The sequence below is a fragment of the Branchiostoma lanceolatum genome, chromosome 3 (assembly GCF_035083965.1).
Source record: "Branchiostoma lanceolatum isolate klBraLanc5 chromosome 3, klBraLanc5.hap2, whole genome shotgun sequence".
In the NCBI taxonomy this organism is placed as follows: domain Eukaryota; kingdom Metazoa; phylum Chordata; class Leptocardii; order Amphioxiformes; family Branchiostomatidae; genus Branchiostoma; species Branchiostoma lanceolatum.
In genome coordinates this window covers 11,438,535-11,462,097 of record NC_089724.1, presented here as the reverse complement: position 1 = coordinate 11,462,097, position 23,563 = coordinate 11,438,535, and the positions used below count along the sequence as shown (strand labels likewise).

General features: G+C 41.8%; 4 protein-coding genes across 8 annotated transcripts in view; 3 read left to right on the top strand and 1 right to left on the bottom strand.

Moving 5' to 3' along the window:
• LOC136430256 (uncharacterized) overlaps positions 1–3,271 on the top strand; it is a 37,243-nt gene extending 33,972 nt beyond the window's left edge. For 4 of the 5 annotated variants that reach the window (XM_066420699.1, XM_066420700.1, XM_066420701.1 and 1 more), the window contains exons 2-4: positions 1,116–1,369; positions 2,286–2,415; positions 2,827–3,271. In XM_066420699.1, the coding sequence (XP_066276796.1) occupies positions 1,126–1,369; positions 2,286–2,407 (366 nt within the window). In that variant the 5' untranslated portion in view covers positions 1,116–1,125 and the 3' untranslated portion in view covers positions 2,408–2,415; positions 2,827–3,271. The remainder of the gene's footprint in view (positions 1–1,115; positions 1,370–2,285; positions 2,416–2,826) is intronic. The other variant, XM_066420702.1, reaches the window with a different exon arrangement.
• Positions 3,272–5,059: 1,788 nt separating this feature from the next.
• On the top strand, positions 5,060–7,498 carry LOC136430252 (acyl-coenzyme A thioesterase 1-like). The gene is made up of 4 exons (XM_066420692.1): positions 5,060–5,205; positions 6,150–6,373; positions 6,562–6,819; positions 6,936–7,498. The coding sequence occupies exons 1-4, from the start codon at positions 5,177–5,179 to the stop codon at positions 7,031–7,033; spliced, it is 609 nt and encodes a 202-aa protein (XP_066276789.1). The 5' UTR covers positions 5,060–5,176; the 3' UTR covers positions 7,034–7,498.
• Positions 7,499–7,749: 251 nt separating this feature from the next.
• On the top strand, positions 7,750–10,037 carry LOC136430253 (bile acid-CoA:amino acid N-acyltransferase-like). Its single transcript, XM_066420693.1, has 4 exons — positions 7,750–7,884; positions 8,220–8,300; positions 8,431–8,554; positions 9,395–10,037. Exons 1-4 carry the CDS (start codon positions 7,753–7,755, stop codon positions 9,517–9,519), a joined length of 462 nt encoding a protein of 153 aa, XP_066276790.1. The 5' UTR covers positions 7,750–7,752; the 3' UTR covers positions 9,520–10,037.
• A 1,695-nt stretch (positions 10,038–11,732) lies between these two features.
• Positions 11,733–22,157, bottom strand: LOC136430254 (uncharacterized). The gene is made up of 5 exons (XM_066420694.1): positions 22,031–22,157; positions 16,390–16,487; positions 13,774–13,917; positions 12,520–12,752; positions 11,733–12,252 (listed from the first exon to the last, which is right to left on the bottom strand). Exons 2-4 carry the CDS (start codon positions 16,470–16,472, stop codon positions 12,548–12,550), a joined length of 432 nt encoding a protein of 143 aa, XP_066276791.1. The 5' UTR covers positions 16,473–16,487; positions 22,031–22,157; the 3' UTR covers positions 11,733–12,252; positions 12,520–12,547.
• Between the last annotated feature and the right edge of the window lie 1,406 nt (positions 22,158–23,563).

The window sequence follows — 23,563 nt, the reverse complement described above, 5'->3', positions numbered from 1 at the left end:
TAAAAAAAAACAAGAAATTTCATTGCCCTCCGACGGTGGTCAACATGCCAAAAATTGGCAAATATGCCTTGCATTATATAATGTCCTTGGTTGTAGTTAATTAAGATGTACACACAAGGTGTTTCATCGCATATGAATACCCAGTGCAGTTGCTTCAGATGATGGTACAACAATTGCGCAAGTTCTTTTCTGCATTTGTTGTAGTTAGTCTATTGAGATGTATACACATTTACAGGGACATGTTTACTGTTGAATCAATGAGGTTTTATATCATATATGAAACCTCATTGGCTGAATACAGGAATGAAAGACCTGTTGGTCGTGATATCATATTTTGTCGCCTCAATTCTTGTTTAACATAATTTATGATCTCAAATTTGAAAATAAAGGAATCTTGTTTTTTTGGCCCTATCTCATTAGTTTTGGAGTCTGCGGAGGATGTCATCCATAAAATTAACTTGCTGTGGCCTAATGTACTTGATGTGCCACAATAATACGGTTCGTGCGTCGATGAAGGTGATAAGATACACAATACAAAAGTTACCCAAGCAACTAGATAAGTTTCGTAAACGTTCAGACGTTTCAGATCGACGTTTCAGACTTTTGTCTGTCACTACGTAGTTTGACCGTTTATGATATGATACGTGTTTCATTTGTAGCTTACCACAGCACATATCATAACCTTGTCAGTACCGATTGCTACGTTAAGCATTAAAGCAAATAGCCCTGGCGTGTGAAGATGATGAAGTCCGTACAGAGGATTACATGAAAATAGCTTGCTCAATGATTGAGAGCGACCATGTTTGCTGGGTTAATGGTGGTTGCTAATATCCAACAGTACTGCGCTCTCTAGCGGAATTTGTACCAAGTTCCAGAATTTCTACGTGCTATATGGAGATGTCTCTCAGGTGCCCTCGCAGTTGTGGCAATATTTTCTTTGACCACCGATCGCGTTATACACGCACCAAATGTGAACTTTGTTTTTAAGGAGGGGCGTCTAGTAGGTTACTATCACGAAGCTATGGGCTGATAACGGTTTACAAAGTTATTAAATCCCAAGTTATTAATTTTTTGGAGCGTCGACACTTATGATTACCAACAAATCTTTTCTGCAGCAAGTAGGAGATGAAGCAACTGTTCCAATCGCCACAGTGCATCCTGGTCCTATCGGCCATCTTGCTGCTGTATGCTGACGTCACGAGCTGCCGGACCGTTCTCCTGGACCTCGGTAACGGCCCACAGGACCACGGCATCAGGAAGACCGAGGGCGATACCCGCTACAGCGTGGATGAGATCAGAAGTCTCATCCGGAGAAAGTTCTACGACACCAGCAGGGACGAAACGGAGGGGTTCGACAAACGGACAGGTGGTGAGCTACGGGTCTTACAGATTCGAAATCGATGCTTTTCATTGACGTCATAACGGTTTGCAATTATACTTTAAATCCTCGGCGACCATATTGGCGGTTAATTGGATTACAGCAGCAGCATTTTGGCGCTTAAACAGACCTACACTGTAATCCAACGTGTTGCAAATGACGTCATATTGACTGTATATATAGTAGTATCTACTTACTTCTGTATAGGGCAGACGTCACAGTTGCTTTGCAAGATTGTAGTGCCTGCTTGACTTCCTTCACAATATTTCTTTTCTAAAATTTCTTGAAAATGTTGGTCCAGTTTGGCATTGGAGACTTTTTCTATGTTAGACGGAACATGTAGGGTCAACGATAATTTGTTCAGTTCACCGTTTGTTTTGACGTAAGGAGAGATCTGTTGTCTTGTATTCACAGCGCGGATGGATAGCAGTAATTGAGGTCAAAAGTAGGCTTTGTTTGCTAGCCTGGGTGCCATCCTAATTTCTACAGGGGCTCCTACACTCGCTACCCGAGGGTAGCGAGTGTAGGAGCCCCGGTAGAAATTAGGATGGCACCCAGGCTATTTGTTTGCAATATTAAATAAGAAATTTGAGCTGGTTAACCACCTTTTTTCTTTCCAGTTTTATTAACTATACCATTTTCATATGGTGTCAGCCCTATATATCCCACTGGTAAAGCCGCCCTTTAGCGTGATCGTGACACATGTCAGTCGGACATCATGAATATCCACGTTAACAGCCAACGTTTAACTTATTGAAGTGTGATGTTTGAAGCCGTGAGCGAGCGATTAACCGTTGATAACAAAAAACATGAAAACCTTCGTACACGCTGGATGACTAACTTGAAGGAAAAAAACAACACTACCTTTTGTTTGGTGCCGATAGCTGACTAACTTTTATTTTCTCAGATGCCAGACTAAGTACTGGGCTTGTGGGAACGGTACTAGACCGACTGAACCAGTACTACTCCACTGCACGTGGACCCAACCCTATCAACTCCAACGAGCTGCTCATGAGTGGCCGACGCTGACAAAACATGTGGGTCGTTTGTTCATACTTCTTCTTGTTTTATTGCTTTGTGGTCTCTTATTTCTTTACCCTTGATCAATTATACTTAATCATTTCTTTCCCTACTCCCCTTCCCAAACTAACTGTTGTACGCAGGTTGACTTTCCATGTGTGGCTTCATGAATGATGTTTATTTGAAAACTGTGTACCTATATTGTAATGAAGGCATCCGCTGTTACCCTAGGTTCACTGTATTTTGCGGACAACAAGAGGCTTATTATTGGGGATCAGAAAATTATAACATAACCATTACAGAAATCTGTATCTTTTAAGATGAGTGTTCGTAAAAGGCCTAATATTGTTGTGGCTGCTTCAATGATGCTGGTGTTTTAACCATTAATGTAGTACTGAACGTTGAATATGTACTGTCTTTGCATACAGGTCCCAGCTTGGGGATTGGCTGAAAACCTAGCCAGCGAAACAAGACAATTCTACACATAAATGAAAAGGTTTTTGAAGAGCTGTTAAGGTCCACAGCATATTGTGGGGTTTTATCCAGCAAGCGTCTTCGCACACGGAAGCCAAAGCACGTGGTTGTAAATGATAGATTGATTGTTCTCGTTTTGCACCTATTGTTGTACCCGGTCGAATTATTTTGCCTTAACTGAGTAACGACTTATACATCAGGAAGAGGGTACAATTACTTAGAAGAAGGAAGAAATGGCCGTGTTTTTCTGGCTATAAGACATATGACAAGCAGAAGACCTGTAATGGTAATGATAAGAAAAAACCCAATGTGTTAAGGATTTTTAACGTCAACAAATAAAATGCAAGGGACCATCGTTCACGAGTCAATGTGACATGTGTACCCTACACGTTACCAACATATTTGACTCTTTTGTTTTCATACAATGATGCTGAAAAACACGTACAGGTTGATCTTTATGGGGTTCGCGGAAATGGTGGGGTGGGCTAGTGGGGTGGGCTACCTCAGCATTCTACCCTTTCTGGGCCCCAAGGCTATTCATGGTGGTTTGGTATCTAATGGAATTTCCTTGAGGAAAATATATGTTAATCTGTGGGTGGGCTGGAGGGAATGCATTCCAACCCACACTCACACACTGTTTGATAACCCATGTCTGCAAGATGTAAGATGCAAGATTTGGAGAAAGCCTTCGTTTTTCCAGGAACCTTGTAGTTTAAGATGTAAGATTTGGAGGAAAGAAACTTCGTTTTTTCAGAACACTCTATGCTCATGAGTAAGAAGCAGAGCCCAATTAATCAAAGATTGTCACAACCTTGTCAATTTACCATAGTAGTTAATGACCTGTGTCTGTAAGATGAAAGATTTGAAAAACGCTAAGGACACGTTACCGTAAGATGTATGATTTAAAAAAAAAGCCAAGCCTTCGTTTTTTCCAGGAGCCTGCTTGCTTATGCCAAGTTATGGTATATAAGCAAAACCCAGTGAGCAATCTACAATTGAAGGTTTAGAATAAAAGGTTGCATAAGCTTAATCTAACCAAGTAATGACACAAAACGATGAATCCCCTTGGGTACAATTTTATCCGATGTAAGATTTTCTGTAAGATTCTAATATGTGCCTTGTTGTTCTATGTCCAATTTCTTGCTATGTATAACAACAGAAATGCGTAGTAACATCATAATACGAGCATATTTACTTTAAAATGCTTACTACGAAGAGACACATCTAAAAACTACAAACATTCAAACAGCCATCACAAAACTCCGAATTAGTTCACACAAACTTCACATTGAAAAAGGCAGACCGAATTCCTTTGCAGCAAAGAATATTATGATTTAGATAAGATTGCGTACGAGTGTCATTTTGTTGTTGATTGTACACTATACACCACTTCTGCTCCCAATACCTTATCTTAACTATCCAATTAAGACGGAACAGGGCCAACGATATGTGTTGAACATTTCTATCTATATAACATTGCAGCCCATATTCACTAAAATAGTTGAAAAATGACGAGGGTGTTTGCTAAAACGCTGCGATATCGTTGAGGTGTGGTAGAGGTGAACATTTATGCGGATGGTACTATCGGACCTTACTGAAAGACAAAGAACACACCAATATCATCCGGGTATCCTAGTCGGGGCTACACCATCTTTCAGAAAAGATGTAAAATGGGGGTCCCGTGTGGAGGCGGTGTCTCGAGCACATTACAACAGCTTCATTTTACAGAGGAAAGCAGGGACACGGATATCGTCACTCTTGCCGCCCGGATGAGAGAAGACCTTCCTGACTGACAAACAACATCTGATATATTCAGCTTTCTCTCGGTACATCGAGAATCAGCACAGACTTGATGCACTCTCATAGAATCTATTACTGCAACACGCAAATAAAAGTCACCAAGTGCTAAATACCTAGAGAGACTCGTAACTGAACCAAGTGAAACCAAGGACCTTGGTGAAACCCAGCACCAAGAGATGACGTCAGAGATCACGTACGCGTCTAGCGATAAGTAATAGACGTTAAACAAGGACAACAACAACAACTACAACAATACTGATTACAGATGTTACCTACTGGCTGCAATAATACAAACTGGTGAATGATGATTATAATACATGTAGTAATATTTTCTCCATGCAAGCTATGAACAAATATATGAGTACATTACTTTTATAATCAGGATACATAAGGTCAGAGGTCAAGGGTCACCGTGAACTTTTCGCTTGGCGCTTGGGAGGGCGAGATAAATTTATGAACATCAGCATGTAGTTTGTCTCGTGACAGCAAACGGATCTTGTGACCATGCTTCATATGGCCAGAATGCAATACAGGTAAAGGTGTCTCAATATGTACATGTTGTTGTTGTTGTTGTCGTCCCTGTTTAGTGTCTATTTTTCCACCTGGTAGTCACACAAAAATCCACTATGTATAATGAGTAGAGTAGAGTAGAGTCTACAGTCAGGTAGGATGCTTTACATCCATTTTGGACCTTCACATCCAGTTTACATATGCATAAAGCAGTTGACTCGTAACTGAATCAAGTGAAACCCAGCACCAAGCTAAGCTATTAAGAGACCACGTCTAGCGATGAAATAGACGTTGAACTTGAAGCAAGGACAACAACAACAACATAAGATATGGCTGTTTCTCAGGGTCAGAACAATGGCGGTAACAAATGTCATTACGTAACGTTGACGGATATATATACTAAACGGTGTTACATTAATATCGCTAGCTGTGTAAGTGGCGACTATGGGATTGCGTATTTGCGCTTACATTAAAATAGTAGACCACAGTACTAGTAGGCTACTATGATATTATATACATTTATGCATACATTATTGATTAAGTTTTCTCATTGGTGCCACTATGCTTAATGAATATTGTGATTTATAGAGAAGAAAATATCCAGGCTACACTTATTAAAACACGGTGTAACGCTACCTGTATAACTTGATTTAAGCATGGTGTCTTAATCCCAAAGTTGCATAATTGTAGTCATTTAACAGTTATGCATGGAGTTGATCAGGGATATCTGGAAAAGGTGGGCTAGGCTAGTGGGGTGGGCTACCTCAGCAGGCTACCCTTCCTGGGCTCGAAAGCTATGCATGAGGGTTTGGCCTGAGCTGATCAGCACAAATAGAGTTACAGATTCGTTTCAGATTCAAATAATCTTTGGGTATATTTGAAAAGATAATGCCTTTGTAGCTCACCAAAAATCCAACATGCCATTCTTTAGAAAATGCCTCCAATTTGTCATTGTTTTTTTTTATAGAAAACTGAGCAGCCAGGTGCAGCTGTTGGTGACTCCAGCCAAAGCCCTGGTTGATGACAAGGTGGACATCACCGTGGAGAGACTGGCTCCCAGACAACCGGTCACCTTACATGCACGGCTGGTGGAGGGTACCACCCGCTTCCAGTCATACGCACACTACAGGGCTGATGACATGGGAAGGGTTGTTGTGGCCAAACAGCCTTCGCTGGGAGGGCTGTATAAAGGTATTTTTTTGCAATGTTTTATGGCAAAGGCCGTGTTCCTATATGTCAATAAGATATAATTTCTTTGCACTATCATGGCGTCCCAGCGTACAGCGTGCATGTTAGGAGCATCTTTGGTCTGTATCAAAGTATTATATGTCTTGACTAACTTGAGATGATGCACAAAATCTCCCCTTGGTCGTGTACAGGTGTTGATCAGATGGGTCTGTTCTGGAGCATGCAGCCCTCACCTGGTCAGAAACCTGGACTCCGTCTCAGGAAGAAAGACGTCTCAACACCGTTCCTGGTAGACCTAAGTGTGCATGACGGACACTTAGACGTGATGGAGCAACAGAACCCTGCAGTGCTGGTGACAACACGTCTGGAAAGATGGTACCTCGGGAAAGGCGTCAAGAGGATACCGTTGAAGGAAGGTCGTCTACGGGGGGCTTTGTTCCTCCCACCTGGTGAGAGTGTTTGTAATCCTTCATACTTTACTCAGGCTGTTTGTCCATCCTCAGCACTATCATAGAACAACTCTGTTTGCTGTCTGTTAATTTCATTCTTTTTATCTGATTTTCAGATTACAGTCAGACCTGCACTAGTGACCTACCTGTACATAAGGAACACCTGGCCAATGTAAACACTTTCATTGGTCCATTGATTTGTCCCGGCCATTGATATAAGAATAAAGAATCCTGTCTATAGTAACCACCTGTCCACATAGACCAGATTATAGCTGGTCACCTGAGTGGTCTTCTTGGACAGATTTGACTGCTTTATTTGCAAAGCTTTTTAATGTTTTGTATGCTGGCCTTAGTTCTTGTTTGGGCTATGTCCAAAAAGATTAAAACACAGTTCTTGTTAGTTCTTGTTATATAAGTATTTGAATTCAGACATTGTGATGGAAAGAAATGTAACTCTTAGCATACTTGAGGTCTCTTACAACTCTTTGCAGTGACCATACAGCCACCATATTGGTTGGTTCAACCTGGAAGAATGAGACTAATCTGCATGGTATTATCAAAATTACTTCACAGTAATAACATTCAAATTTATTGGCAACTTCCAGGTTTAGTCATCGAGCATGGAGGACAATACTCAATGTCAAAGTTCATGTCATATGAGTGCAAACACCCTGTAACATGTCTTTTGTTAAAAGCCTGAAGGAATTTTTTTTTTTCAAATCTACTTTCGAGTTGCCTGTTCTACATGTGGAAAAACTGTAGGGGAATATGGGATAGAGCTCCAGGAAAAAGAACTCCCATTCTTGGAAAATATAGCTGCACTTACAGATAGGTGGAAATCAAGTTTAAGCTTAGAATTGACGTTTTTTTCTGGGTTCTGTTATGGAGTCTTTTTGTAGTTCATTAAGATGTATAGCAATACTGCAGACAGAGATGAGCCATTGTTTATTTACCATGTGCAGGTGGATGGCAGATCAGATCGTGTTCACTGAAGATAGATTCGCAAATGTAGAAAACCAACTGGAGGACATCACTACAGAACCCGGGATTCATGCCTGCATTCAGGTCAGAAATGACTTCTGTTTCTCTTTTTCTGGATTACTGCTTACTGAATACTAAGAAATTGTTCTCTAGTGCCTATGTGAACCACCACGGCCTGCCATTCTCTTCTATCCAGTGCTTATGCTTTTATGCTTTATCACTCTCTTTCAGGTGTAACACAACTCTTCTCAGTCCCGCATGACTGTCTCTTCCAGGTCATTTTGCCAGTCTCTTGACTGTGTGTCGTCTAGGATGCATTCCGCATGTATATCTAGAGATACTCCATATGTCCATATGTTACCAATCATGCATGCATGTTTGCTATTATGATAGTAGTATGTTGTTGTTCACTGTTTTAGGTGGAGAAATCTCATTGCCCCATCCTGTTTGTGGCAGGGGAAGACGACATCAACATTCCATCTGTCTTCCATGCCAACAAGGTAAGTTGTTGTAGATCCTGACTTTGATAGAGTTGCTTTTGGACACAACCAGTGTGGATTTATCTGCTGATGTTTTGGTGGACTGTCTGCCATCCTCCTCAGGGAGATAATGACTATATCTACCCTGCAGGCCATTGATAGAATGAAGGCCCATGGGAAGACTAACTACACCCTGCTGAAGTACCCTGGGACAGGTCACCTGATCGAGCCACCGTACACCCCTCACTGTGGCTTCTACTTCCATGGGGCCTTCCGTAAGCAACACTGATATTTAACTGAAATGTGTTACAATTTTGATAGTCACTTTGGTATGACCTCGAACAGTTATCCTATTGTATGTCAGCTTGTAGCGCAACTTGTTGCTTTGCTACAGCTCATGTTTTTTGTCAAGAACACATGGTTATTTTGCATGCAGAGGATAAATGCCAGAGGCTAACTCCTGAAGCTCCCTCAAGTGACAAATAGAACCCCTCACATGTGCTCAAGTGGGAATCAAACCCCACCCCCTGGATACACGGATTTGATCTCTATGTGGCTAAGCAGTGTGGTTCAGGTGACTGCTTGCACCACAGGGATGTGTAGATAGAGTCAAAAGACATGTATTTGGATCGAGCTGATGATCAGGCCTAAAGGTTGACTTGAATACCAACCTAGGGGTAGGATTGATGTGTTTAAAAATTTGTATTTTCTGACAACTATAATAGAATGGAACTCATTGTCATCAAATACTGTAGGAGCATCCTCACTAGATAGTTTTAAAGAACACTTGCAGTCAGATGTGCAAAGGCTAGGTGTGACAGGTCATTGAGTTAGATATAACCAGCCACTGCTGCGCCGCGTGCCGGCCTGCCAAGCCGACGTTTTGCAAGTAATGTTGGAAGAATAATCAGGTCCTACCCCTCTACATGCGTGTTGGACAATACAAACTAAAAAAGGTATGACAAAGCAAAAATCAGTTTCTTAGTAGTCAATATTAGTGGTTGTATCTAGTGAAGACAATGACAACATTCTTGCCCAGAAGGGCTAAATGAAGTATGTTGAATAACTAGAAGAGAAAATGAAAATAAACCCCCATAATCTCCGTCATGTTGCAGGTGTTTACGTATATGCTGGTGGGGAACCAAAAGGACACGCTACTGCTCAAGAGGACTCCTGGTCCAAGATTCTGGGCTTTTTGAGGAAAAACATAGACAGACCTGAAGCAAGAAGTAAACTCTAATGACTGTGCATTTCGTTAACTTCAAAAATGCATTTCCATGCTGCAGATTGACGAAGAGTTTTAACCTTCTTTCTGCTGAAATAGTGTTTTTGCACCAATTTCACAGTAGTTTAAGCAGGTATCTCACTGGGCTGTGCCTGTTTGCGAAAGACAAAGACAAACCTGCTCTATAAGAGGCCTCTATTGCCACATAACAGAACACCCTTCAAACCGTTGTTATCATACATCTAAAACTCTGCCCAGTATAGCACCATCAACATCAAAATGTAGCATCTGTAGCATCTGTATCCCCATCTGTAGCGTCCGTTTCAGGTTTTAACAAAATAAAAAATTAGAATTGATATCCAATTGCTGAAAATCTGCTTCAATACGTTACAGTAACTGTTGTAAAAAATATGAATAGTTACCTTTTTCCCTTTTTTTTCAATGAATTTTCAATGTGTTTTTTCTGATTTCCACAATTCCCCATCTGGTGCACACCCTGTATCATTTAAATAAAACACCCTGAACACACAAATGACTACATGTAGATCTTACCTTGACCTTGTATCAATTGATTGACACACCTAGAAATGTCGGAATCTTACCATGTATCATTTAAATGACACGCCTGACATATAGCTGAAACTGATCCTGTATCAATTGATTGACACACCCTACAAATAGGTGAATCATGCACCTCTATTATTTAAGAGACATACCCTATAAATAGCTGAATCTCACCCTGTATCATTTGAATGGCACACCTTACAAATAGCTAAATCTCACCCTGGATCCTTTGAATGAAACACCATACAAATAGCCAAATATTACACTGAATCATTTGAATGACACAACCTACAAAAAAGCTATTTGTAGAGTGTGTCATTAAAAAGATACAGGTTAAGGTATTGTTGAAGGGTGGCTGAGGAATTTTGGGATGTTTTTGAGAAAACCCTCTCTTAAGCTTTACAAACCTTCCTTAACCTTAATTTTTTTTCAGGTAGTACCTTATAGCAAGGTGATAATTTATGCAAATTAGTACGATGTCATGATTACGTCATCAAGATTTATAAGGCCACGCCCCTTTTTTAGTAAAACGCTCTCTATGGCTTGTGCTTTGATGTTTATCAATATAACTTTGCAGGAATTTACATGATAGTAAGACGCGTGCCTACGAGTATATTTTGAAATATCGTTTTTTTGCGAATTTATTTTTTTGTTTTTTTGTTTCGGCTATTTCTAAGGTGTGTCATTAAAAAAAAGATGGTAAGATTCAGCCATTTCTATGGATTTTATTTAAATGGTACAGGGTAAGATTCAGCTATTAGTAGGGTGTGTCATTCAAATGATAAAGGGTAAGATTCAGCTATTAGTAGGGTGTATCATTTAAATGATACAGGGTAAGATTCAGCTATTAGCAGGGTGTGTCATTCAAATGATAAAGGGTAGGATTCAGCTATTAGTAGGGTGTGTCATTTAAGATTTTCTGGGTGAGCATGCCCCCGGCCTCCTACATTGGTTGCACCCTTGGACCATTCGTGATGCTGCCAATCACATAGGAATCTGCATCAATTTACCGTTAAGCATCATCGGCGCTCCTGAATTTAGCATTAAGGATCATAAAGCGTTGCCAGGAACCCTCATGCCGACCCTCTTTTCATACTGGACAGGTTTTCCCGCTGACCAGACTGGACAGGTTTTTCCGCCAACCCAGCAGAACACACATTTGTCTAACGTGGATACACTGGGGCCCCCTGTGAAATATTTCCCCGACACTGCTTGGGGGTTTCCACACTTGTGGGGCATGGTAAGTTTCAAGCAGAAGTCTGCTCAGAGCGAGTTTTGGGAGGAGGGATCCCGCTGTAGAAGCTAGCTCTAACTAACTCTAGCCCTAACCCTAACTCCATGCACACACACTACCCTACAGAGCAAAAATCTGGCGGAGCAGAAATTTGGCTCCACACCGGGGATATTCTTGGGATACAATGGGGGAAAGAGAGGAGGATAAACATTCTATTACGTGAAACAAATGTAAGCTCTGTAATTTTGGTCCTCCCTTCTCAAACTCTCAGTAGGATCATAAGATATTTTCGAAATGGTACAAAACTTGGTGACACATTTCGCGGATGCTGAAAAGGCAGATGAATACTGAAAATTGTGCGAATTGAATATGAATAAGTCTAATTTGATGTTAGATTTCCGCCAATAACGACACATAACCACGCTTCAACTGCAGTGAAGGAGACCTTTTTTTATTATGTGAACCTGCCTTAATGACATACAAAGGCAATGATACCATTTCATAAATATTTTGTTGTGATGCAAGTAATTCAATCTGCTTTGTATTGCATCCACCTGGTACTATATCGACTATGTTCGTTCAAATTTACTACAAACAATGAAGTTTTTTCTTGCACTAAACCACTAGCTCAGCTGGCTATAATCCGTGTCTATGATTATCTAATTCCTATGACGTCTTTAAACAGCTGTCATGATTTTTTGGGTGTTTTACTGTAGTATTCTGAAACGTCACAAAATACAATGTACGGAGGCACAGAATGCAAATCTGTGCTAAACAGTACCTTTTATCTCCTATTTTCAAATCTTTAAATAGTAAACCTTGCCGTGAGCAAAGATATAAATATATTCGACAAAAAATCCAATTGCCTTTCCACTTCTGATGTTCTCTTGTGTTCCACTTGGGAGTCGGAGATGGGCTCTAGTTCCTTCACTGTCATCAACTCTTCATTTCTGTAAGGAAAGGAAAGACATGTCACTGCAGTCTGTATTGCATTTCTTCCGAGGTATTGACGGTCTGAATCAGCCCCCCTGTTTTGAAAATACGTGCATCATACATGTGAGTTTAGATTCCGTTTTTCTGTTGGCATCTATTCAACACTTTCCAAGTTACCCACGCCCGTGTCCCTGCGGTCATCAGCGACCCTTCATTCTCATCACAACAGCCGGCCGGGTCCACACATGGGCGTGACGTGCCATCACTTAGATCCGGAATATTACCTTAACGAGTTCCCAGGAGACGCCGTTCCTACAGGCGGCTCGCTGAGCGGCGTGAAGCTCCCAGGGAACGTTTCTTGCGGCCGGGACTCTCGGGACCGGTGTTGGTGAACATGCCGGTGCCCAGGAGCCGCAGTCGGTCTCCCAGGTGCATCTGTGCACAGGTGGCTGCCTCGCACTTTCTCCGCACTCTCATGGCCATGGGCCCAATCATGTCCTCGTAGTTGCGTGAGAATCTACAGGGCAGAGGTATTGATGAACACTCCGACATTCAGACAATTACGTTGCAAATTAGTGAAGGCCAAACATCATGTTCTAGAAATATCGTTAGCTTTGGCAATTCGGTCCTCAGAAGAAAACAAATACTGATGATATATACGGACTGGCAAAAGCTGTAAAATGTCTTTAAAAGAGTACTACCAGAAACGACATAAACGTAAGAAACTCTCTTAAAACTCATCATATGGCATGGCATTTGGTTTGCTGATCCATGTGAAGCGTTATCAGGGAATGCTTTTTCAGAGCGGACTGATCCCTCAAGTCGACCACCTTGTCTCGCACCGCAGTCTCTCCTCAATTTTGGCAATTCCTTAGATACTGAGGGATGACTGCGGCACAAAAGATGATGGTTGGGTCAACGGTTTAGTCCGCTCAATATATCTGCTATGTTATCTGTTTGGGTTTCTTAACCGTGACGAATAATCACCCAAACAAAGTACATTCCAAATGCGTGCCATACAACACTAAGCATGTCCTATTGTATCATAAACTACTTTACACAACCCTTGCCTCAAGCAAAGTGGTATTTTCATAGTACATCATGTTTTTATGTAGTCAAGGTCGTCCTGTATGTACAAATGTAACATCCAGTAGAAACCATTGGGATGGCTGATGTAAACATGTTCATGGGGAATTGGTTGTGCTATATCAAAGCTTTTAGGACGACATCACATCCTCAGTCAAACGTATAACCTTTCCCATAAACCACTCGAGTCTGAATTATAGCCTTTCTGTTCTCTACACGCTACTTTATGACTTTCTCCAGCCTGTTGTATGAAGCATTCGCGGCAACTCCAGCCATCAAAACACATATGAGGCTTGCACATCTTTTTAATGTTCTATGATTCCAAATTTGGTACGTTTTACATTTGGCTGAAATATCGCGTTATTTACATCTCTTTGCTTGGTTAAGCGATCTTCAAATTGTCAACTAATATCCTTTCTCTCTGAACTGACGAACCGCTGCCAAACGCAGACCTGTTGTCCTGTCTGTCCGTGTCTTCCTCTATGTTGTCCAGCAGCTCTCTGGTCAGCCCGTGGTACACCCTGCCCGCCTGCTGCCCCAGCAGCGCCAACAGCGGCTCCACGTCGCCATCGTAGTCATAGATGTCGTCATCGTACCTGAGGCGGAGGATAGTCGTGTTGGTGAAAACAGCTCTAGCAGTCAAAAAAGCAAGCTGCAGCAGGAACACTACAGGCTGTCAGCTAATACTTGATTTGGATTCACTATTAGCTAGGCTTTTCAAATAGTTTGAGCTGGAAGATCTCATGTAGATTTGAGTGTTGAGGATGCTATCTTTTTTTATCTTACCAAAGCATTGTTATATACCAAGTACACGTATAATAACATCCACATCCTACATTGGTGGTACGGATCTGTCATCGAACTGTTATCATATCATTTTTGTGAAATGTCTTGTTTTTGTTCATCCACGTTTAGCTTTTTTCGTCATTGTTGTTTTGATTTGCAGGGCGCCAAGGTGCCACTATACATCTTCGCCAGCCTTGGCAGACAAAATGCTTTATTGTCCATTCATGGTAATTCTTCTGAATACCACCTGTAACAAGCCACAGTCAGATCAAAGCCCTTTGCGAACTTAAGAGGCGGAGGGTGATGTCAACCGTGGTCTGTGTCTTTCTATGACCTTGCCGAGACTTACAGTCGAACATAAAAGGGTTTTATTTTCTCCGCAGCATTCTAACATAAAAGGTTTTATGGTATTCTTAAAATGTTCCTAGAGAACAGGCTTTTACAGTATGTATGGGATAGAGAGGCACTTATGTGGCACTTTTGTTCGATGATTCGTGACGAGTTCTCCCCCACTTCGGGACTGACGCGTGTAGGATTTTGTCCAAATGGATGCGCTGCATGGTCGACTTGCGTAGTCGCTAATACCTCAGCTAATGTAGAATCTACCACTATGTTCTTGGACTTGTGCCCCTTGTAATTTTTTGGTGGTATTTTGTCAATGAAAAGAGATAGATCATTCAATATCAGACAGTCGAGATGTTGAATTGTGCCCGCTTTTGACAAATAAGATTTAAAACTATGGATTAGTGGTGAGTAATCTGGAATCAGTGCGTCAAATAGCATACAGTATTGTGCTCTGAACCACTTTACAGCATCACGTCTAAATGCAACTCCCACCAACGTATCCAATGATGTATGATATGTTGGTTGTAAGAGACTAGTGTTGAGTCCATGTGGACCTACAATGGAATCATCATTGATGAGATGCCAGATTCGTCGAGGAGTCTTGCCATAGCATATTGTATGAACGTCACAAATCTGTCTCATAAATCACGCCTTGCCATTCTAAAGCCAACATCATAGTATTTTTATCCTTAGAAAATGTGAAACCAATCTCGAATTATCCTTCCTTGACATGGACTTGAGCAGTTCACCCGAGGATAGACTAAGAATACTGATGTGGTACTTGTTCTGGATATGCCTGTTTCCCATCCGGCGTGGTCTATGTGGGTGGACGAATTTATGGGTGTAATGGAGAGGACGGTGGAGTCAGCCTCGTCAGGTGGCATCATTATTGTGAGTCTTCCAGTACATGGCATTGTGAGATAACCAGCAACTTATTGATGAGTAGACGTTACGTATATATATCTTGACCGAAAAGCCAGTGTATACAGATATGTATGCACTTTTGTGGAGAAATCGTAACTACCAGTCAGCAGCCATCCACAAAACATTCCCTTCAAGCTGAAAGTTTAACTTTTGTCACGACAGCAATTAATCACTGTAACTCTCCCACACCTTACCCATCATGGTGCCGGGTACACTTTATCTCTAACTCTACTGTACTCTTCTAGGTGTACGATGTCGTTGGTTGACAGACGTGACGTATATGCGTAGGTGAAGTGCAAAATTCTATGATGTTGATAATGGACGCTATGGACAAATGTTTTCTATCACTGTCCACAAAGGATAGACCTAAAGGGCCCTTCATCCATCTTCATTCATCATTTACATTGTTTAGTCAGTACTATTTCTGAACTACCCGATAAAACAATCTCTCCTTCCATTCTTTGAGCCAACGCTGATATTTACTCAAGCCCACCTTACACTCATGGTGACATTTGCCTTCATTCAGAAGCAAGTACATTTTTGTTGACACTTCTTTGGGTACACATATATTGAACCTGAGAAATGTATTAAAACAGGAAATATATTGAACATGCTTATTCGCATGGAAGAAATCTAGGAATTGCTGTTTACTCGTGTTAACAAGTATAGCCCACGCTGTCCCATAGCATTACATCTTGCAGTTTCGCAATACCCTTTGAAATGAGTCATCTATGTTATGATCTTACTGTAATGGGGCATTCACTGTTGAGTATAATTCACAACAGATTGATCAAATCCGTTTATCGGGTGAAGGTATCAACACGCCTAGCACATTTGGTTTCTGTAATTGCTTTTGGTGATTTTGAAGGTTGAAACATGACATGTGAATTTTGTCAGTCGAAGAATCGTGATGGCAGCAAATGTCAAAGTAGTCTTAAGCTTACGTATACAAGACGAGCTGAAAGGATAGAAAGTTCTGAAAGGTGTATGGCAACAGGATTTCCTTAACTTACCTCCTTATTACAGAAGCGGTGAGTTGGTTGGTGTGTACAAGGACGAAGAAAGCGAGGACTAGCAAAGCGCAGCAAGGCCGCATGTCGATTGCTGTGATCTGAAAAGAGCAAGGAAAATATCATATAGTTGATAAAAGAGTGTTGCTTGATGATCAGTCATTACATCATGCATTCAGCCCATGTAGAACATTTACCACCAGGTCTGATTATGGAAGTATGGTAATGTGGACCAATCACCTTCAGACAACACCACAAAAGCTTAAACAAAGCCTGAAAGACTCTCTTTGACCATGAGCAAGTGAGACATGGCTCATCTGATCATGTTCATACCGCAGTACGTCAGGGGCTGGATATAGGAATGAGAATTAAAACTGCCTGTGACTGTGTGGAGCCTGAACTGCCAGAAACCAACACATGAGAGGACCCAGCAGTGTCACTCCACCGCATACCTACGAACTTTCACACAAAGTCGCACGACACTGTGGCATGCACTGCACTGCTGTACTGCAGAGCGGCAAACTGCACTCCTATAGCGGACTATCTCCTGGCATATGTATGTTGTCTACATGGCCAATTTCTAGCCTTTCCAGAGGCCTGGTAGAGGCTACCAGAAAAGGCTGAGGATGAAGATGTATTTTGAACGTAAACGCGAATGAACAGTGTATCAAGGGAAAAACACTGAACATTACACTTCCATGCCATGTATATGTATATCTATATTCCCACCAGCCTAATCAAATCGTGCCCAGCTAACTTACCAGTACCTGGGGCTTTTGTGGGCCCCAAGTCACTTCATGACAAGCGTTCTCTGGGTAATTAAGGCCTGTGGGTCAACCTAATTAGGGCTTATGACAACCGTTGTTTCACTTTAATGACTAATTACCTCCATGCAAAATTGAGGTATTATATAGGTTTGTGTAATTTGTTGTTGTTGGTTGTATTTTAGGTGAGAAAATCACCCTTACCAAGTAGCTCAAATTTCTGCTACGCAAGATTTTTGCTCAGTGGGGTAGTGCGCATGTCCCGGAATCTGGTGCAGCTGCAGAGTTTGCAGTTTAATCTACCCTAATGAGCGATCCACCTGCTGATCAGCACCATGTAGCTACTTTCATTTCCGGCGTCCGAAAGACCTGCGGGAATTTAATTCCAAACACTTAAGTTTAAGCTGGTAAGAAGAGTAACGTTGCCAACCGAGAGTTAGTTCAACAGAAATGGTTTAACGTTTCCGATATGAAGGGCCGACAGGAGAGGGAGATCAGCAGGGGAGGGGGTGCAAGGTTGCTCCTTCTGGCAGAGCAGACGGATATCAACCCAACTGAAAATGGGCGTGATCACCAGTAGTGGACTCAAAACTCTTTTGGACAGAACCATTACTTTTGTTACGTCACCAGAGGAAGAAGTGAAACAGCACGCACGCATTGAAATCCGGCGTCGGCAGGTCCAATTCTTGCATTCCTGACATTTGAGTGTATAGAGTTTGCCAGGCAGACTCAAACTACATACATGTCGCACTTCAATCGACGAAAATGGGACGACTATTTTCTGCTATAAGATTGTTAATAATTTTTTCCAGAACAAAAAAGATCATCGACGACACGTTTTACCATGCATCATGCTATTCCCTTGCCTGGATAGCGCGGAGCCTTATGTTTTATTGCTGGCGACCTTTAAAACTTAAAACGTACTGTACCGTTCTATTGGCTATATCGTAACCTTCTCTGTTGCACAGAAGAAGTTGAAATATACCATCAAGTTTTGCAGTTTAACAATCGATAAACAGAACCTCGCAGATGTTTTCGAACGCTATTTACACAGATTTAATAAAGCAGAGACGGAGTCTTCCTGTCATTAGCTATTTTCTAACAAGCACCTGATTTTAAACGCTTCAGCGCCTTCCTCGATCTCTAATTGCCTGATTATTGCTCAACGTGGGGGCACAGATACCGCGGCTGCTGACGGACCCAGAGGATTCTTCTGGATGTTCTGTTTCGCCGTCTTCAATACACGCAGGTTTTTGGGCGTTGGCCAAGAATATGATGAACTTTGTGTTCGCAATTTTGCTGGAACCTTTCTATGGATGGGAAGGTCGTTACAACTACATGATTTCATTCATTAGAATGGATTTTTACCTGTAACTATATCAGAAGATGTTTGAAATACAGTTATTCTAGTATCTAGGCACTGCTGTGCACAGCACGGCACGATGCAGATGATTTTTTTCCAAGCATCTTTTACTGTAAACTCTCCTTTTTAAATCTCCCGTTACTATTTCGTGGTATTTAATTCCCACCAACCACGCTCCATTATGGTGTATTCCTTCTCCTACGTACAAATCAAATTGTATCTTCAGGCAAAGAAGCTAGAGTTATTATATCTGCTTTGGTGCTCGGGCGTCAATTGGTTCCCTCTGGGCTTAATTATCTGAAAAGTCTGTGATCTGTGAAAATAAACCTATGGTTATTATCATCGTGATTATGTCACGGCTTGTGAGCTGTCATGTTGCCTGGTGACATCAGACGTGAAGCTGACAACGGAGCGGTGCGGCAAACCCTTGATCTTGCAGACAAACGCGCTGATTTAACCTGTTTGGAGAATCTAATAAGGCTGTTGAAACAATCTCAAAATTGCCATGAAGGTTAAACTGAAATCCAATTCTCCGAGAGCGGAAGACATTATGGACCATGTTTAGATCGACAGAAGCCAGTGAAGATCGGGAAATAGTCACCATTATCATTATTTTTTAATCGCATGCTAGCTACGTAGCATGCACATCAACATATGTGTATTGAGTAGTTATTTTGAAGATTAACCATGAGCCTGAGTCGCAATGTAAGATGTAAGAATAAGACTGTAAAAAGACGAACCACTCCTGGTTTGCTGCCATTTCTTTTACAGTGCTGAGACAAATATTACTGCCATGAGTAATTCCTCACTTCACATGTTCAAGTTCTCCTGGGGATTAAAGAAAATACAATAGTTTAAAAGGGTAGGATTAACTGTGTAGATGGGTAGGATCCACCTTGAGGAAAGTTCGGAAATGCATAAAGTTCGCGGAAGTTAACGAAACCACTTTATGTGAGCGCAAATAGGAAACCACCGATACCATGTGGCCAAGAATCCAGTACCGGGGACTTAATGGCCAATAAACTAGTCTCAAATTGTACAGAGAAGCGGGAATTCACCATCAGCCGACAGGCTACCTGCCAAATGCTCCAGGGTGGTAAACACTCGGCTGATGAAGGATCGTTAAATTTGCGAAGGATTGGGAAATTTGCAGGAAGGAGGACAAGAAACATGGTTGAACCCAGGAGAGAGTGTATTTCCATGGTCCCCTATATATAGCTATAGCTAACTTTGGCTGCCACTTACGACTCTGCCAAGAAACCTGAATTTCTCAATGTTGTCCCCGTGAGGGAACGAATAGACACGGGTATGATCTTAGATGAAAAGGGAAACAGCTCTCTGTTGTTGTTGTTTTTCTACCTCAGATGCCGCGTTTCAGAAACTGCGATCATTGCCAGTGGCTCAGGATAGAAAATCTGAATGTTACCTTCGCTTATGCCTCATATAGCGTGATGTGGCTCAGTTGGTAGCAGTTCCATCTATGTTACAAGGTCGAGGGTTCGATTCCGACTTAACACACCGATTTGTATAGTACTGATGGGGGCTATAGTCCCTCCGATGGGAGTTAAAGCCGGAGGTTTCATGATTCAGGAGAGCCACACCTCGAGCAGGTTAAAGTACCAACAACACTCAACGATATTAAGATAAGGGTAGCGGCGGGGTACAATGTAGGCGGTATAGTGGTTATGCAAAACAAACAAACAAACAAACTAACAAACAAACACGGTTACATCTATAGTTGGGTGGATAGTGCCATGTGGGAACACCTGAACGGGAGCAATCAGCATATAATGTTAAATGAAAGGTCATCATGAGCTACGATCGTACAGTGACAAATGACTTGCGTGAAAATTAAATGCTTCCATCCAGCCAAGAAGTAAATCATAAGGCGACGCCCATTGATAGGAACGGAAATAACTGTAACTGCCTGACAAAAAGTGCCAGAAGGATTTCAGAGTGCGGTGCGAAAAACCACCGTATTATATTCCATATGCATCTCACTGTCTCGAGGGTTATTCATATTGTAATGTCTATTTACAATCGAGTTCGACATTTAATTGAAATAGATATAGATGTACATGTAGTTAAGATAAAAGATGAACCGCAGCATGTAACTGTGCATCAGCAAAAACTCATCTGGAAACGACTCAGAGTTATCCTAATGAAAATGAAACTCGGTGTAGTTCCCGAAAAGGAAGTTTGATAAAACCTCAAAACACGGTGTCTTTAGGCAGATCTATTTTGGATTTGATAATGATTGACTTCAAGATATGGTGAAACGATTAGATCAGTTTACCGGCAGATTAACATCAGAAGATTCTTTTCTGAGCACATCACCATATTTAGCAACTTTGCAGCTATTGGTCGCCACATGATGTCCATCGACGCCCGCCGTGCAGGATAATATCGTGAACGCAAAAATAGAAGTTATACAAAGCAAAATGTACTTAATGGTCACACAGTTTCACTTAGCGAAATTAGGTTCCTTGCTTCTACGTAGCCGTAGGAATGATCGAGATAACACGATATGACTTGCATCAATTAAAAGGCAATGGTAGCTTTGTGAAATGCTTCTCCACACCCCGATTCGGTAAGCAATTTTGAGAGGCGTCCAGAGATGCTAACAATTTATCTACCCAGAATGTGCAGAAAACAGACATTATTCAATCAAGTGTCTTTGATAATGATAATGATATAATGAATGTTATCTACCTTCCAGCCTCTTGTTTTCTTATTGCGTTACCTCGTTACAGCTAGCCAAGAGGATGAAGACTCACCGGCGTTTTGGTACAGAGGGACCCCATTGGTTTAGAAATGGCAGGGCAAATAAGAATGCATTAGTAAAATCGTTCTTGGACATTTCTGTAGACACTATACAGTCACTACGAGGAAACCTCACAAGGCAGCGACAGCTCCAATCTAAGCAGCAAACTTGCGTTGTGACATCTGCGTGTGTCTGTACCTCCGGCTTTGCAACCGGTACGGCGCCGCGCGGCCCGGAAAACATGGACCTGGTCAGCATTTTGCAACACACAGCCGCATAGCTTGTTTAAAGATGAAGAAAGCCCTTTACTTTTAACAAACTCGTTGAAGAAAACAGACTTTCTCATCTGCGTCCGATCCCCGCAGGCTCTGAAGCTAATCGTCACGTCAGTGTCCTTTTAAGATAGACGTTCAAACACGGGGCGGGGACATCATATGCACATGTTTTACTCAAAAGGCCAGTAGACAAGGACATTGGCTCAAAATGCCAAATCGTTTGAATCGTATGAAATAATGTTTAAAGAATGGGGTCTTCGACACGGATTTAGGAGAGAAGTTCCTGGGAGAGAAAAGAAAAGAAGACAATTCTCCATTCCGACAGCACTGGATTAACAGGACTACGACATTTTTCAGAGGAAGATGATGTTCACCAAGGAAATTCAATGAAACAACGAAAGACTTGGTAGAAATAGACACTGCTAATAGTAGATGTAGCTTGAGAAGATTGTAAAACCGTCCGGTAGTCGACACGTACCTGTTGAAGAGTGGCGCACTGCTTTTCTCAATCCTCTCAGCAGCCTCCGCTGCAGTTCGTCTGCCGTACACCTGGTCTTATCGTCTAGCTATGGTCCAATAACCGCGGCATTTATACCTAGCTAACACTCCCATTCGTGGTGAGACCGGAAATGACGTACGCTTGCCATCAATCATGCCTTGCGCTTTTGCAACTTCCTGTACGTCTGCCCTACGCACAAAGTGTTTTGAGACTGGATCCACAAGTCGACGGAGACAGTGTGCGTGGCGTAGTCGAGCTGTTGATCATCGGTCCCTTTGGTATAAAGGCGCCCGGCTAATGTAAGGTGACAATGTCAGCGGGAAGATGCCTCGTCAATCTCCTTGGAAACAACACAGAAGTAAACGGATGTTCGGAGTCACTCCTCCATACATGCACGTGTGTAGCCATACCGCTGGAGACATGCGCCTGATTGCCTTTACTACAAGAGTCCACCACAGAATAACTCTTTGGACCGAGACTCCAGCGGCTACGTGACAGACCTGTCCTATTGCGATGACGTGGCAAAGTGACTAAGCAAAATGATCGGCATGAAAAACAGTGGCCTTCTTATTATTACTCTCCATTATATAGACCTGTGTTGGCAGTTTCATGACTTGTAGTTCTCATCCAACTTGTCCCATCCTAACCTTTCCAAAGCCAACAAAACACTGAAACACTTGGGCGGGTCGTTAACTCTAGGCAGTGGTACTAGTAGTCATGGGAACAAGAGGGACCATTCGTCATGTTCTGCCCTTAGGCTTGTCTTAAAGAAAAAATAACGAAATTTGAATTCCTTAGTTGGCAGCGGCTCATCAATGCTCCAAGCGGTTCGTCATTCACTGCGTGGGGCCAGGACGAGTGCGGCCCCATTGCTGGCATGTGTCACGTAGTTATGGCAATCAACAACAGCTGGATTGGGCAGGCCAATTACTCCAGTGGAAGGGCTCTATTAATGTGGATCTTTTTTAAATAAGCAATAGACTTGCATCGCTCATCATTATTCAAACGATGACGCCAGTCTTGCAGGATGATCATGAGAGTTGGTATATTACAGGATGGATTTTAGGATTTTTGTGTACCTTTCTTGATTCTAACGTTCCCTAAACAAAACCTCATTTAAATCTACTGCATATTCCTCTCCACATCCTTTCATTTACACTTCCGGGATGCCTTTTCTGAGAATGTGTTTCACATGTTCTCTCTATGTCAGTAAAATGAGACTAAAATAAACATTTATGCATAGGCAACATTGCAGAAGCAGGTTTTTGCCGAGTCATTGTTGCAACGATCTCTTGAAGATTTATGAAGTAAAAGTATGCCTATTTTCAAAACTTTTGCCAACAATGATGTTGATGTATTTTGATGAAATAAATAAAACATAACCTTTAATGGTTGTTATTGACCCTTATGAGAGGAGATGTTTGATTTTAAAGCAGTTTGGTTGGTGAGTTTTGCTGTGAATTCACGATATAATTGCGGGATGCCCATGTAGTGTACTGCGTACAGTTAAAA

What these genes read in the sequence shown, in the direction of transcription:
- LOC136430253 (XM_066420693.1), top strand. Translation starts at nt 7,753, where the DNA reads ATGAGCCATTGTTTATTTACCATGTGCAGGTGGATGGCAGATCAGATC. An exon ending in CTGTCTTCCATGCCAACAAG is followed by an intron (nt 8,301 to 8,430) that starts GTAAGTTGTTGT and finishes TCTACCCTGCAG; the next exon opens with GCCATTGATAGAATGAAGGC. An exon ending in CTACTTCCATGGGGCCTTCC is followed by an intron (nt 8,555 to 9,394) that starts GTAAGCAACACT and finishes GTCATGTTGCAG; the next exon opens with GTGTTTACGTATATGCTGGT.
- LOC136430254 (XM_066420694.1), bottom strand. Translation starts at nt 16,472, where the DNA reads ATGCGGCCTTGCTGCGCTTTGCTAGTCCTCGCTTTCTTCGTCCTTGTA. An exon ending in ACCGCTTCTGTAATAAGGAG is followed by an intron (nt 13,918 to 16,389) that starts GTAAGTTAAGGA and finishes CCTCCGCCTCAG; the next exon opens with GTACGATGACGACATCTATG. An exon ending in ACGGACAGACAGGACAACAG is followed by an intron (nt 12,753 to 13,773) that starts GTCTGCGTTTGG and finishes TCTGCCCTGTAG; the next exon opens with ATTCTCACGCAACTACGAGG.
- LOC136430252 (XM_066420692.1), top strand. Translation starts at nt 5,177, where the DNA reads ATGCTTCATATGGCCAGAATGCAATACAG. An exon ending in GCTGGGAGGGCTGTATAAAG is followed by an intron (nt 6,374 to 6,561) that starts GTATTTTTTTGC and finishes GGTCGTGTACAG; the next exon opens with GTGTTGATCAGATGGGTCTG. An exon ending in GGCTTTGTTCCTCCCACCTG is followed by an intron (nt 6,820 to 6,935) that starts GTGAGAGTGTTT and finishes TCTGATTTTCAG; the next exon opens with ATTACAGTCAGACCTGCACT.